The 16,635-nt window shown below is 37.2% G+C and overlaps 1 protein-coding gene across 3 annotated transcripts in view; it reads right to left on the bottom strand.

Moving 5' to 3' along the window:
• RIMS1 (regulating synaptic membrane exocytosis 1) overlaps window positions 1-16,635 on the bottom strand; it is a 510,553-nt gene that overhangs the window by 226,232 nt on the left and 267,686 nt on the right. For 2 of the 3 annotated variants that reach the window (XM_010371424.2, XM_030929222.1), the window contains 2 exons: window positions 4,780-5,120; window positions 1,555-2,423 (listed from right to left, as the gene is read on the bottom strand). In XM_010371424.2, the coding sequence (XP_010369726.2) occupies window positions 1,555-2,423; window positions 4,780-5,120 (1,210 nt within the window). Of the gene's footprint in view, window positions 1-1,554; window positions 2,424-4,779; window positions 5,121-16,635 lie in introns of those variants that run through there. The other variant, XM_010371432.2, reaches the window with a different exon arrangement.

Raw genomic sequence — 16,635 nt, 5'->3', positions numbered from 1 at the left:
CCTTGTTCAGGCACATATACTTGCTCCTCGGTAATTTTCTCAATGGCATCTAGAACTCATCTCTGCTGGTCCACAGAAGCTGCTTCTACTTTTGATATTTTTTGAAAGCCAAACCTCTTCCTTAAATGATCAAGCCATCCTTTTCCGGCGTTACATTCTCTAGCTGTAGGTCCTTCACTATCCTTCTGCCTTGTCATATAATGACTTTGCTTTTTCTTAATATTAGGGTCTATAGATACACATTTCTTATAGCAATCCTGCACCCACAGAAAAGCTGCATTTTTAAGGCGAGATCAAAGTTTTTCACAAAAAGTGCAAGGGTTTTGCTCCTGCTGGCGTAGCTGCAGCAACGGTGTCACAAATTTCTTTTTCAACAGTGGTTCTTACAAACTGGATGAATTTATCTTGAAATGGTGGGCAACTGCAGCTGCAGACCTCAATCTGCGGTACACATCAAGCAATTCAACTTTTTCCTAATGTTATAACGTTGCTTCTTGCGAGCACTTCTAGTGTCACTAATGACACTCTGTATGGGTCTCACGGTATTACTCAAGGTTAATGGTATCACACTAAACATCACAAAAACTATGTGAGAACCACAAGATATCACGCAATTTACTGGAGAAAGAAACTGCTCACAGGGAGATGATAAGCATCACAGAGCATTTTAAAGTGGTGCGCGCAACAGTAACGCTCACTGGAAGAGGCTAAGAAATTATTACAGTAATACAGTATGCACTACAGTTAACTTCGTGCAGCTATGATTTAACACCGCATGTTTACATGTTTACATTTCTTTCCACTGCAAATGGCACCATGTATAGTCTATAAGTGTGTAAGTTTTTATTAATTTTAACTTTTTATAATAGATTCATGTATATTTTATGGTAGTAAATGATAAAACAGACTATTATCTATATATATTGTATGCATTCCTCATATACCTAACTTTTTCTTATTTTCTTAAAGTATTTCCAGGCTACCTGGTGCGTCCACAAATTTTTTAAATTGCTGCAATTCTCAAAAAATTTATTGAAAAACCATCCACGTCTAAGTGGGCTCATGCAGTTCAAATCCGTGTTGTTCAAGAATAGGCTGTAATCTGTTCACAAATTGTGAGAAAGATTAATTTGAAGTTTGAAAAAAAAAAAAACCTACCTTTGCAACTGGAGTATTACATAACTGATGTGATTTTTAAAAATATCTACTTCCTTTATAAGGCATAATTTTCATTTTCTAGCAAACAAATTGTTTTTCACAGAATAATAAATCTACTCTAAAATAATATCTTAAAAATATTAGACTGCATACCAAATTTACCAGAATGACAGGACACAAAATCACCAAGAACTTTTGCAGCCTAAATTTGGAGCTTGTTGTGTTTTAAAATCCCACAAATCAATCAATAAAATTAAATTAATAAACATAAGACTGGCGGTAAGGCTATCTTATCTGTCAGCATTCCCAGCCTCACTGCGGAACCCAGCACCTCGCCAAGCACACGCGCCTCTGCACTTGGCTGATGTCCCCGCACGGCCGGCGCCGCCCCCTTACCTTTCTCGCTGACGCTCTCGCTCTCCAGTTCCACGTCCTCGCAGCTGGTGTACTCGGGCGTCGACACGCCCTCCTCCTCAGAGCTGCTCACCGACATCTGCCGCTTCTTTCCTCCCCTCTTGGACCGGTGCGGCTTGGGCGGGGACGGCCGCACCGACTCGGACTGGTCTGAGCTCAGAGAGTCGTTCCGCAGCATGGTCTCCACCTTCTCGCGCTTGGCCTTCCGCATGAGGACCGCTGAGCTGGGGTCCAGGCGGCTCTGCTTCCTGAGGGGCTCCTGGGCTTTGAGCTCCGTGGCTTCTGCGGGAACCGGCCCATGCCTGGGCGCCGCCGGTGGGCTGTGGTTCGTTAGCTGCTTGGCGCCCGGAGCCCTGGTCTCCGCAGTCCTCTCAGCCGAATAGGCCCGCGGCGAGTCCGGCGGCGAGGCCCTGGCCGCCGCCGGCGCGCGTTTGCCGACCTTGCCCTCTGGCAGCGCCGCGCCCGCCTCGGTGCGCGGGAGCGCCACGTCGCTGTGGCGCCGCTCGTGCCTCGCGCGGGACACCCGGGCGTGCATGCGCATCTGCTGCTCCTCAGGCGGCGGTTTCACCGGGTACCGAGCCAGGTTCGGGTCGCTGCGATACCTGGTCTGATATTCCTCCTCCTTTCTTTGCTTTTCCTCATCCGCCACTTTGCCCTCATCCCTTTTTTCCGGCGTGTCTGGGTAATCCTGTGATCGCCCTTTCTCAAGCCTTCGGCTTTCCCGCCTTTCTTTACGTTCCCGTTCTTCGACGGCCCCCTCCCCCGGCTGCGCTGAGGTCTTTGGCACGCGTTTCCGCTCACTCTCAAGGGCTCCTTTGCCATTCTGCTCGGAAAGCCCTGGGGTCTTCTTTCTATGGTATACAAAGAAACGTCAAGGAGAGCAATTTATAAACTTATAGACATAAAAAACATGTTTTCTTCTCATTCCAGTCTTAAATCATTTCAGTTACAATAATTAGTTATAGGGATTTGGATCTGAAGGTGGAACTGTAAAGGAGTTGGAATTTTACAATGTAAGGGATCTAATGGGAACACATACTAATTATTACCAAATACAGTTTTCATAAGAGTGTGATGATTGTACTACATTTAGCAGCTCACTGAAGCGTAGTTGCTCTTGTTAGAAGTTTACATTGAATCAATTTACTTTTCTTGAAATGTTGATAAATACCTTGCAGGGTTCATGTGAGGATTAGAGAGACACCATCTGTGAAGATGTTTTATGAAAGGGTAGAGTGTCGTGCAAATGGAAGGAGTTCTCCAGTGTCTCTGATTCTTTGTTCTACTAATTATACTTTTTCTCATCTCTACCTTTAATTTTCTGTTTCTAACTCCTTGACAGTGTACAAAATATGGTCAAGAATTTTTCAGTAATTTAGAACAAATAAACAGAGTGTCTCTTTCAATCTTGCTTCTCCCTGAAGTTGGCCAGCTCTTTACACCGGCCATCTCTCTTCCTGCTCCCGTACCTCCCAATTCCTCATTGCTTTCCTATGAATTTGTATCATTAGTAAAAGTATTCCTCCCTATCAGTCTTCTTCAAATTTTAACTAAAAAGTCAGAACAAAAAGTCTCTATTCAGCCCTCGTTCTTGAAATTTTTGTAGTTGTTCACTATATGTCAAAAACAGAACTCTTTTCTTTAGAAACTTTACAGCTCCAAATTCTCTATCTTATTTAAAGATATCTTCCAACCAGTTCCAAACTGCATCTTCAGTATTTTGGTCTCTTCTTCTCCCACAACAATTTGTCACCAAATGCTATTAATTCTACCTTCCCCGAGATATCTCTGGTGTCCTTTCTATCCTTTCTCCAAATAGCTTAGTTACACTCATTCTCTCGTACTGCCCTCTTATATGCTGTGTAGCTCCCCTGCAACTCCTGAGTATCTTATAAAGCTTAATTCAGAAGTCACTTCCTCTTTCCTAGGGCTCTCAAAATACTATACGTATTGCCTAGCTTTGATCAAATTAGCATCCTGGTTAATTGCCTTGGTGTCTGTCTTCCCTAGGATAGTGTGTGGTCTCTTCCCTAGGATTTGTCAGAAAAGCAACCATGTATGTTCTAATCATCTTTATACCCTCTGGTTCCTGGCACAGTGTTTATCTGTAGTAAATACACAATGACTGCTGGCTTGAATAATAGCTACATTCACTGAAAGTCTACCCTGTGCCAGCTTGGGAAGAACACATGTTCTCTTTTAATACCTGCCACAACCCTGCAAGTGAGTTTTTACTGACTATTGTGGCAGAGCCAGGACTAGAATCCAGACCTGTTTAACTTTGAGGTCCTTGATCTTTTACTGTATGGGCTTTGCTTGAAAAGAGGTTCAGAAGCGTTCCTTGGAGCCTCCTTTCTCCAAGTTATGGTTATACATATAAAAACAACAAGCCCAGTCTAGGTCCTGGCCCCCAAACCACGAGCCTCGTGAGCCTGTCTTCCTTGTCAACACTTTTTCCCAGTGCTTAGCTTCATGTTTGCCCATGAATACATTTTTGAATGAATCAATCAATCAAAGTAAATAATCTGATCATATTAGTCTCTGTTTAAATATTCAGTGGTTTCCCTTTCACCTACAATAAAAGCTATCAGATGTAACCTGTCCCTTCACTACCTCACCAGCCTTTTCTCCCCAACATTCCCTCTGCTACTTGCACTGTAGCCAGCAGCTATCCTTTAGGAGGCCCTCACCTTGGGCTTGTTCCTTCAGGCCATGTGCCTGTGCAAGATACCTGGAGCACCCATCCTACCCTTCTCGTGGTTAATTCCAAAGTCACTCTTTAGAGCTCAGCATAAAAGAAATGTCCTTAAAGAAGGCTTCTCTGATGTGTCCACATACTTTCTGATAGGTCAGATTCCCCCATCACATCCTCTCAGAGCACACTTTTAATTAAAGGGCTAGGTTTATAAATGAAACATGATCTAAGAGCTGTTCTGAGTTCACTGTTGGAAGTTGGTAGCTCAGGTGGGTGACTTAGTTCGTGTTTACATCTGTGCTTGATATGAAAGAAACGCTTTCAACAAAGGTCTCCTAAGGAGTACATTCTAGAGATAGACAACACCCCTCAGGCCTGTTGTTTTTCCATGTGGGATCTGAGAATTAGTACTTCCACATATTCCTTCCATTAATAGAAGTTAAATTCTTGAAAACGGGTTTGCTCTCCTAGCAAAATCTTGCCTTTTGCTTACAGGGTGAAAGAACTATTACCTCTCTCTAGGAGGTTCACTTCTAGACCTGGATGAAGCCTGCTTCTGTTCAGGCCCCAAGGCTTGCTGTGAGGGCTCAGCCCCTTTGCTCCTGTCTGGTGGTGCGCTGGGAGGAGCAGTGTCCTGGGAGGAGGCAGCTGCTGTGCTCAAGGGTGTCTGAGACCGCGATCGCTCTTGGAGTCGTGCTTTCTTTTCTCTTGGTACCTCAGAGCCAGCACCTGTAGCTGTATCACTCAGGGTTCCATCCTGACTTGTCTGTTGAGGGCCGCTTCCAAAGAACCATGCCCCAGATTTGGTTAAGATTTCTTGTTGCTTTCGACATAAATTGCATACCCACATAACCTATTTGAAGAAGAAAGAACAATATAAATTTTTATGCCCTCTTGGAAATAATTTTTCAGTATCTTAAAATATATTTAAGGAAAAAAGAACAGTATTCATTTTCATATTTATCCTTGCAAATTTCTTGAGAAAATGGTCCTCCCACAAGTCACAGTCAAATATATGAATGCCTAGACAGGGACTTGTCTGAGACTAGAGAACCTCTGGGCAGCCAGAATAGAGTTTTTTCTCAGCATTTCTAATTTGATGATTCTGTGTTTCCTTTTACCATATATCTGTCATATTTTTATAATTGACTCTGGAGTGTTAGCAAAAATGTTCTAAGCAAGGTAGTTAACTGATTAGAAAAATGTTACCAGGAAATAAAAGAAAAAAGAAAAATGTTACCCAGAACTACAGAATCAATATATATATACATAAACCTCAGTACTTGCGAGTATTTTTAAAAAGTCTGTCTTTTCAAAAATCACCCACAATTAAAGGCAATATTAAAAATATTCATATAGAAGAAACAAACAAAAAAGTAGGCCCACAAAAAAGGTCAATCTGTATATTTTCTCTAGTTTCTTAGCAATAAACTAACCTTAAGCTTATTTATGCTATAAAATATAATTTTCCATGCACATATTTACTAAAGCAATAAATGTGACTCTGAGTTTATTCATATGTGACCACTCCAATGTAATGTTTCCCAAGGAGAGCTATTTGGGAACCATCATTTATCAACATATCCACTGATAAATTATAAGATGTAGCACCACTTAAACCTATATATCTGTTCTCCATTTGATGACCTTTAAAATGAATGTAATAATGAGGACGATTATCATAATAAAAATAATAATAGCAGCAATGACTAGCTGTCACGGGGCAGAGATAGGTGCTAAGAGCCCCATGAGCCATCTTTTCAAATATCCTCAGTACCTCTGTTTCTTTGTGCTGTGATTTTACATCGCTGCCTCAGTTGCATGCCTCCAAAGGCACTTCAGGTGTTTTGTGTTTGTATGTACTTCAGGAACTACCTCCACAGGAAAAGCTAATTACCAAACTCTAGGCTTCCTTTTCACAAATACTGACTCAATCAACAAGGACTCAAAAATATTGTATCAGGATGAATAAATCGTAGATATGTTAATTGAGAAGCAACAGAAAATAGTAAAAGAAGCATTGTTTAGTAGGTCAAATGAAGAAAATGAACTACTGAAAATATTCAGATAAATAAGGAAAAGCTGTAACTATAGCCATAGAATAAGATGAAGCTAAAATAAGAAAAAGGAAAAAAGTAATACTTTTTTTAAAAGGAAAATACTGCAGATGAATTAAGAACTGCTTTCCAGGTGAGAAAACTCAAATGAATTATAATATAGGAAAAATTAAGACTGAGGAGAAATAATTGCTATAAAAAATTTAAAATTCATGAAGGTTAATTGATTTATTTAGACTCCCAGTCACAAAATGAAGTGTACTAGGTTCAAAAAAGCAGTTAGGTATAACATCTACACAAAGCATTATAAGCAGTATTATGGAATTCTCATCTACCAAGATGTCAAACAAGATGAACAATTCATTGCATAAGCCTATATCAAAATAAGGGGTTTATGGAAAGCAACTTGAATTTAAGTGCTAGCCAAATAAGGGTATATGTTACAAAATCTATTACTGAGATGGTCCCTCAGAAGTCCTGACTGTTTGAACGTGGACATATCAAGGATAACATTAAAAGGTGTAATACTCCAGGGCCAGGACCTTCATGAACAGTCAGTGACACTGAGTCTCTTCTGCCCAGAACCCTGAGTGGGGACAGGGGGCATGTGTGTGGCAGGAAGGTTTTTTTTTTTTGTCTCTTTAGCTGACAAGACCATGATAAGTTTGAAATCATGTAATTCGTGAAGATTGGTATGAAATTTTGACTATTTTACATCAAACAAATATTTCTTAGTCTAATAATAAGCAACTTATTTCTCATCATTTAAAGTAGGTTCTTTTCAGCCAGGTGTGGTGGCTGACACCTGCAATCCCAGCACTTTGGGAGGCTGAGGGGAGCAGATCACCTGAGGTCAAGAGTTCGAGACCAGCCAGGCCAACATGATGAAATCTCGTCTCTACTAAAAAAACAAAAATTAGCCGGGTGTGGTGGTGCATGCCTGTAATCCCAGCTACTTGGGAGGCTTAGGCAGGAGAATCACTTGAACCCAGAAGGCAGAGGTTGCAGTAAGCCGAGATCCCACCACTGTTCTCCAGCCTGGGTGATAGAGCGACACTCTATCTCAAAATTAATAATAAGAAATAAAATAAAGTAGGTTCTTTACTACAGAAATATCAAGGTATACTTAAGATAAATATGCAGTTTTTAAAAAACCATTCAGAAAACACAAATTTACAATTACAAAGTTTCTAAAATTGAATAAAGCCAAATAAAGAAGCAGAAAGGAGCACAATAATACTGATAGAAGGGTAAAGGATACTCTTCATTTTACATCTGAATATTTTCTAGAAATCATTATCACAATCTTATTTTGATTGCTTCACATTTGTAAACGTTACAAAAAATGGGTCAATGAGAACTAACTGCCAGATTTGGGTGTGTTCCAGATTTTGAATATGTGCAGAATTGCTACCAGATCAATTAAAAGAAACACAATTTATTATTATTAAGTTGAATTTTACAATTTAATTTCACTTCCTGTTTATTCAAAAGGTTACATTAGTGACTGTCAAAACAGCATAGGCATTTTAAATAATATTCTTAAAATACTGTGTATTCATTTAAGTCTGTGATGCTTCAATAGTTTTTTTCTATTTTTAACATTTACTAAAATATTGTATAATTCCAAACTTTTCCTATGTCTTATTTCCTTGATACCACAATATTTTTAAATTTGTATTTTTAAATTAACTATAAGTGTAGTCAATCCATCCTCCGAACTGAAACTAAAATTAACCATAACAATGTTAAAATATTTATTTTTATTAAAATATCACCTCCCAGTCTATTTGCAGTTCTAAAAATTATACCACAGATTTTACAAATAAAAAATAAATTGCTCATATGAGTTATAAAGAAAAATATATAAGATTACAATAGAATATTGTCATACATTTCAGCACAGTTAATACCAAACATTGCAGACCTCTACAATACATTTTTTGAAGTCAGTATTAGTATTATATTTGCCTGAAGCTATAGATAATACAAGAGTGCAGTAGGGAGACATTTTTAACAAAATTTTTTTTAAGAAAGAGTTTAAGATGCAACTTTGTCTACAAAAAAATGCTATTTATTTAAAGCACACAAACACATCTTTTAGAAATTGCACTATGAAGGATTATACCCTGATTAAATACCCTGGGATATGTTCCAAACTAATCTAAAGTAGGCCTGTGCAATAACTGATCTTAACAATTTACAGATTTTAAGCAATCACATACAAACTTGATTCAAATACTATTGTGAAGTTACATGACTTTTGAAATACCATGCCACATATCAGAAAATATGAAGGATTGAAAATTGTATTCTGACTTTTTGCTATAACTGCATTTTTAATTGTCTTTTCCTCTTAATTCTTAAGCAGTACACTAAACTATTTTATAAAACCCACAGGAATTTTTTACTCAGAGAAATAAAAATTGCAACACTTTCTGCTATACATATACAGAAAATTCCATAGATAAAACCACAAGTTTGGCAGAAAAACTAAAAAGGTATTCGAGTGGAAGAAATATTGAAATATTTACAGAGCTGGACACACTGAACAAAAGACATGTATTTCTTGATTTATTCTTGATGATATTACTAAGGTGATTCATGACGAGGTCCAGGATAATTTTTTTTTTTGGGGGGGGGATGGAGTTTCACTCCTGTTGGCCAAGCTGCAGTGCAGTGTCGTGATCTCATCTCATTGCAACCTCCACCTCCCAGGTTCAAGCGATTCTCCTGCCCCAGCCTACCGAGTAGCTGATTGCAGGTGTCCACCACCACGCCCAGCTAATTTTTGTATTTTTAGTAGAGACAGGGTTTCACCATGTTGGCCAGGCTGGTCTCAAATTCCTGACCTCAGGTGATCCACCATCCTCAGCCTCCCAAAGTGCTGGAATAACAGGCGTGAGCCACTGCACCCAACCCAGAATTCTTATATTAACACAAATGTCTTCCTTATAAGAATCCATCTGAGGTATTTAGTATTATAAAGAATAAATATAAGCATGAAGGTTTAAAAAAAGAGATTGTGATTCAATTTTCATTTGATATTTTTATAGATAAATGTTAAGATTGATTTTCAACTAATATAGGATGTTTTTAAAAATTATTATGCTACCATTTTGAAAAACATGAAAAAGAAGATGAGATACTCAATTATAGTTGCTGCATTTTCTGAATACTTTTACTCATTTTCCTTACTTTCTCTATTCAGTAAGCACTCACTCTAGCAGAAACTAGGGACAAAATTATCAAGGCAATATTTCAACTTCGTTGACAAAAGTAGATGAGATGGTAAAAAACAGTAGATGTCAGAATAAATGAGAATGAGTTCCTTTTGGTTCTGGTAATGTGAATGTGTATGTGGGTGGGAATGGGTGGGGGTATGTGGGTATGTTCTCTTAGTCTTTTTTTGTTGTTATTGCTATTTCATAAATTTATTTCCCTTTGGAAGTTCATAAAATATGTGGTTTTATGAAAGACAAAAATATGATATAGAATGTTTCTTTTTAATGAGTAAATCACTTCCAATACCACTGTCTTACTATTAGCATTTTAATATAATTTTCTATGCAAATTTAAAATAACTGAGATTCCACTGTAACTCTATATCCTATTTATATATTTAATATTATAGCACAAGTATTTCTACTTGTGCTATAGTGATTCTAAACTTTTCTAAAGCATTTTAATATCTACAAACTATTCTATAGAGATGGAATATCACTTACCTAGCCCTTAAACTGCTTATAACCTTTCACATTAACACTGAACTCTGCAGTGAAAAGTGTGTTGATCAAACTTTTTTTCATATTTATGGTCTTTTTTTTAGGATACATTGGAAAAAATCAAATTATTTGGTAAAATTTTAGAACATACTTAAAACTCCTCTCCTATAATCACTGTGTGGTAATAGTTGGGGCTCACTGTATAATTTGCAAAATAGCTTAAGGGGTGCTAAATTGTAACCCAGAAGTGACAATATCAATTCTGCACTTTAAAATCTAAAGACTTAATAATGCCCCTAACCCTGTACTCTTACAAATGTTTCAAATTTGAAATAATATAGTGAGATTCATTTAGATAATAGAATCATAAGCCACACAGCAAAAAGGAATCTCAAGGAAGGGAGATAACAATGAATTTCTAGAAGCTGCTAAGTGTACACATGGAAAAGAGTAGTAAGTGAAACAAAATGGAGGAAGCTGTAGCTCAAATCACAGATGGAGGAGGGCCATAACCAAGAATGGAGCTGATCTTCTCTGCAGAACCCAGGAGAAGATCTAGGTTAGATGGTAGATACTATGGCAGGAGAGAAGTGAGAAATAGAATTAAAACAGATGACCATTTGTCTTTTTTTTTAAAGTTTATTTTCCATTTGCAGAATGACCACTTTCCCACAAATCTGAAACAGACAGGTGTTGCTGACCTGCAAAGAGCCTTTCGCATTCTGGCAGGTAGATTTTCGCTATCCTAATGACTGGTTCTCCAGTTGTTCACTCAAAAACACCTCCCACATATGCATACACAAACACACACCCCAATCATCCATTCTCATGCCTCGTTTTTGTTTATTCCCCTATATATGGCTAATCAAGGAACACTAAACTATTAAAATAAAAACTATAACATTAAAGAGAAAGGCTAAAATCAACATAGAGAAGAATTAATGTTAGAAGAGTAAGAGATACTTCCAGGAAATATCTTAAAGAAACCTTAAAATAACCTCTAATTAGGGTTCAGATGTCAAAATTAAAAGAGCTTTTAAAATTAATGGTAAAATTATCTCAATAAAAGAAGGATTTAATGTAGTGGGAAGTCAGGGACCCCTAACGGAGGGACCAGCTGAAGCCACGGCAGAAGAACATAAATTGTGAAGATTTCATGGACATTTATTAGTTCCCCAAATTAATACTTTCATAATTTCTTATGCCTATCTTTAGTGCAATCTCTGAACATAAATTGTGAAGATTTCATGGACACTTATCACTTCCCCAATCAATACCCCTGTGATTTCCTATGCCTGTCTTGTCTTTAATCTCTTAATGGTGTCATATTCTTTGTAAACTGAGGAGGATGTATGTCGCCTCAGGACCCTGTGATGATTGCATCAACTGCACAAATTGTAGAGCATGTGCGTTTGAACAATATGAAATCTGGGCATCTTGAAAAAAGAACAGGAAAACAGCAATGTTCAGGGAACACCAGAGATAAGACTTCTGGCCGCCGGTGAGCCGGATGGAACAGAACCATATTTCTCCTCTTTCAAAAGCAAATAGGAGAAATATCGCTGAATTCTTTTTCTCAGCAAGGAACATCCCTGAGAAAGAGAATGCACCCTGAGGGTAGGTTAAAGCATGCCTTAAAGCTTGCCATCTTTTATTGTCGAAGCCGAACTGATGAAATAAGGCCCGGTCTCCTATAGCACTCCCAGGCTTATTAGGAGGAGGAAAATTTCCACCTAATAAATTTTGGTTAGACAGGTTGTCTGCTCTCAAACCCTGTCTCCCCATAAGATATTATCAATGACAATGCATGCCTGAAACTTCATTAGCAATTTTAATTTCGCCTCATCCTGTGGTCCTATGATATCACCCTGCCTCCACTTGCTTTGTGATATTTTATTACCTTGTGAAGTATGTGATCTCTGTGACCCGCACCCTATTCATGCACTCCCTCCCCTTTTGAAAATCACTAATAAAAACTTGCTGGTTTTACGGCTCAGGAAACATCACGGATCCTGCTGACACGTGATGTCTCCTCCGAACCCCCAGCTTTAAATTTCTCTCTCTTGTACTCTTTTCCTTTATTTCTCAAACCAGCCAAGACACCTAGGAAATAGAAAAGAACCCACGTAACCATCGGGAGTGGGTTCTCCCAATAATTTAAAAGAAAGGATGTATGAAAAACCAAGAGATAAAACACATGAGATTAAATGTTAGAGAGATAAAACACATGAAATAAAAAACATGAGATAAATTAAGGGTTCTAGAAAAAAAAGAACAAAATATGGAGGGGAATAAAGTTGCAAAAATAATAGAAGACAAATTCCCAGAATGGACAAGTCATTGCATATTAATACAATGAATGGAAAAAGAAACTACCAAGATAAAAATCATTATGAAATTTCCACATAACAAAGCTAAAGAAAATATACTAAAAGTTTCCAGAAAGAAAAGGTTGGGTCCTAGAGAAAGGAATAGGAAATAGAATGGTATCAGAATTCCCATCAGCAATACTGGATGTTTGAAGACAAGGGAGAAATACTGTCAATAGTCTTTGAGAAAATGATATGGGTCCTGAAATTTTATATATAGGTAAACCATCAATCAAGTATAAGACAGTTTAAGAAATTTTCAGAATTTGGAAGAACTTGGAAAATTTACCACTCACATATCCTTGTTAGCAAAACAAAGTCTACCAAGAAAGAGGAAATTCAGGAAGCAAATGGTTTTCACAGAAGAGCAAGTGTTAAGGGACGTCCCAGGATGAAGAGCCCTCTTTGAAATCCTAGAGAGAAATTTCGAGCAGGAGGATGGAGACTCTAGAATGAGGATTCTGGGAGCAAAAATTAAATAAATCAGAAGACAACAGCAACAACACAAAAGGCAAATTGATCAAATGCATAGTGCAATTTTGAACACAAAACAAATGAAACAAAAACTTCATAGGATAAAGGAATTAGCTAAAGGGAGGACCCATTTGTATTTGAAGCTAAGAACATTTCCCATCAAGTAGGACAGTGGTCATGATATCCAACCCATAGAATATGAAGCATAATCTAAATTCACTGCTTGGCTCTATGGTTAATAATAACTGTGTTAAGCTGCAGAAGTTAACCATAGAAGAAACAAAATAGAGATTCTGGGTGGAAGGACAGAGGAGGGTCCAAATGACATCTCTGTGCTTCAGTATCTTCCTTTATTTTTATATGTCATTGCAATACTATATGAGCTGTGAAGAGTTGATTAGTCCAAATATAAATGCTTAATAGTGCCTTGTCTCTCATGAATAGAAAAAGTTGGGGAAGAATAGTCAAAAGACTTTTGCTCTTTATTATAAGCCTTCTATTTCATCTTTTATCCACATATACACAGTTACATAGTTATATGTAGTATTACATATAGTTATACATTTATCTTTTAACATATTCATAACATGATTAAAAATAAATTTTTTGGATCATTTACCATTTATTGATTACTTTATCATTTTTTATTCATTTAAGTTGTACCATTAAGGTAAACATTTTGTTTAGAATGTTTTCCATGTTTGTTAGCATGTAAACTAATCAGGTTTCTGTGTATTTATCGATTAAATTCATAGTATTTCTTACCATTTTTAATTGATTTATTAACTCCTTGATACAGCTTTTTTTTTTTTTTTAATTTTGTTACTTGCCATATTGGTTTATTTCTGTTACCATAAAGATAGTTTTCATTTTATATCATCTATTATTCTCTTCCTTTGCAATCCTTCTGTTGTACTTTAGCTCAGAAAGTGCTTTTATAAATATTCACTTTTATTTTCATTGACTATTTATATGGTTGAACATTTTACATTGTCTTTCTTGATCTCTCAGAATCTATTTTGAGGTATAACAAGAGTTAGGGAACTACACTGATTTCTTTTCATAGATAACCGTCTCAACATGTTTACTGAAGGATACTTCATTTCACTATTAACCTGCAAAGAACAGTGATCTCTAGAGTTAAACTGCCTAGGTTCTCATCTCAGGTCCATCTGTCAATCCACTTACTTGCAATTCACTCAAGCCAACCTGCAAAGCCTCCGAAAGATTCATTGCCATCATCTATAGACAGGGGGTAATAATAGTTTTTATCTCACTGAGTTGTTTTGAGAATTAAATGAGATAATACATCTAAATTGCTTAGCATAGTTCCTGAAATATAGTAAGCAAGCATTATCAGCATTATAATGGTTATTTTATCATTATCAAAAAGGTTCGGGGCAACTATCAGATTCATACAATGTCAGTAAGAAAATTATTTCTTCCCATGGAGGTGTGTGTGTATGTATATATACACATATATGTATTATATATATAAATATAAATTTATTGTATATATTATATATGTATGTATATGTATTATATATAAATATATGTATTATATATAAATTCAATAATATGAATTATATTACATTATTTAAAGTCTCTACATTTTAAAGTTGATTTTATACACTATCTAATGGTCTGTCACTCACTTCTCTTGTTTCTGTAAATGACTAAAATTTTTATGACCTTGATTCTGTGTAGGTAATGGCAGGTAAGAGGTAGCAATGAATACTGAATCATGGTTAAGGAGCAGCCCTTGGAAGTAGAATATATGGGCCTGAATCCTTATTTGCTGACGTTCTCATTATTCCACCTAGGACAGATTATATCATCTTTCTGTGCTTCAGTATTGCCATTTATAAAGCAGGGAAAATAATAATAATGATTTCATAGACTCTATGTTAGGACTGAGTTATACAAAACCATGTTTGACACATAGTAAATATTCAATAGTATTTTTATTAGCATCATACATTTATTGCTGATGTGTCTTCAAACTACAGGTAAATAAATATTATTTTATTTTGCAATATAAAGTGCTACACTCAGTACATATTTTTGATTTCAACAAATATTTTAGGTGCCTGTTATGTGTTAGGCACTGTTTTAGGTGCTAGGGATCCAGCACTGAAAAAAAATAGACAAAAATTCTCCTGAAGGAGTTTATGTTCTAGTGAAAAAAGACAGACAGAAACAAAACAATAATGGTAGGCCGGGTGCTGTGGCTCATCCCAGCACTTTGGGAGGCTGAGGCTGGTGGACCATGAGGTCAGGAGTTCGAGACCAGCCTGGCCAACATAGTGAAACCCTATCTCTACTAAAAATACAAAAAATTAGCCAGGCGTGGTGGTGGGCACCTGTAATCCCAGCTACTCAGGAGGCTGAGGCAGGAGCATCGCTTGAACCTGGGAGGTGGAGGTTGCAGTGAGCCAAGATCACACCACTGCATGCCAGTCTGGGCAACAGTGTAAGACTCTGACTCAAAAAAAAGACAAAAAAAAAAAAAAAAAAAAAACCCATAATGGTAAACATGTGTGGTATTATAGATGGTGATAAGTACTGAGGAATAAATGCAAAAGAAAAAGGCACTGGGCACTCCGAGTGGTGGTAGAATACAATATAAAATTGGCTAGTCAAAGAAAACTTCACTGAGAAAGTGATATTTGAGTAAGAGTAAGCTATGCAGGTATCTGGAGGAAAGCATCTCAGGCTGTAAAAGCAACAAATAAAAAGGACTTTGTGGAGCTTATACCTGGTGGTTTCAAAGCACAGGTAGAGTCGAGTAAGTGAAGGTTCAGGTCGTATAAGATGTGTTCAGTAGAGTAAGGAGTCAGACCCAGTAGGTCTTTGTGGACTATAGCAATGACTTTGACTTTTATGATGAGTAATGAGGAGCCATTGGAAGATTCTGAGCAGAGTAGTCATTTCATATATCTTTTGTTTTTGAGACAGGGTCTCACTCTGTCACATAGGCTGGAGTGCAGTGGCACCATCACAGCTCACTGCAGCCTCAACCTCCTTGGCTTAGGTGATCCACCCGCCTCTGCCTCCCAAGTAGCTGAGACTACAAGCAGGCACCACCATGCTCAGCTAATTTTTGTGGGGTTTTTTTGTTTGTTTGTTTGTTTGTGTTTTTTGGTAGAGACAGGCTTTCGTCATGTTGCCCAGGCTGGTCTTGAACTCCTGAGCTCAAGCAATCTGTCCGCCTTGGCCTCCAAAAGTGCTGTAATTACAGGTATGTGCCACCATGCCCAGATATAATTTGGCTTTTAATAGGATCTCTTTGGTTGTTGATTGAGAATAAAATATAGGGAATCAATTATGGAATATTTGTGACTTGAATTCTATTACTGCAATTTTTGCTCTCTTTTAGCTCGTCTTTACCAGATGTGTTCTCTCATTCCTTTAGTTTATCTTTTTGTGTTACTTTGTTGGAGGTGTTACCTCTGATACACAAAACTGAAATGTATTTTGTATCCAACTGATAATTTTTGTGTTATGATAGCACCTGAATATGCAGCAATTCTTATTTCCCTGTCTTATCTCAGGTCCTCCATTCATCAAAAGTAAATGCATAGACTCATGCACTGAATTTCATTTTCTGCTGATTTGAGGACCTCGCTTATCATTGACTCCTTTATTTTCCTTAGTCTTCAATCTCATCTTCTCTACTACTCCTTTCCTCTTGGCATATAACCACAAAAGTACACAAAATAATCAAGACTTTTCTTCCAGTA

The sequence above is a fragment of the Rhinopithecus roxellana genome, chromosome 4 (assembly GCF_007565055.1).
Source record: "Rhinopithecus roxellana isolate Shanxi Qingling chromosome 4, ASM756505v1, whole genome shotgun sequence".
In the NCBI taxonomy this organism is placed as follows: domain Eukaryota; kingdom Metazoa; phylum Chordata; class Mammalia; order Primates; family Cercopithecidae; genus Rhinopithecus; species Rhinopithecus roxellana.
Note: the sequence above shows the minus strand (reverse complement) of the source record. Positions and strands in the feature narration are given on the sequence as shown.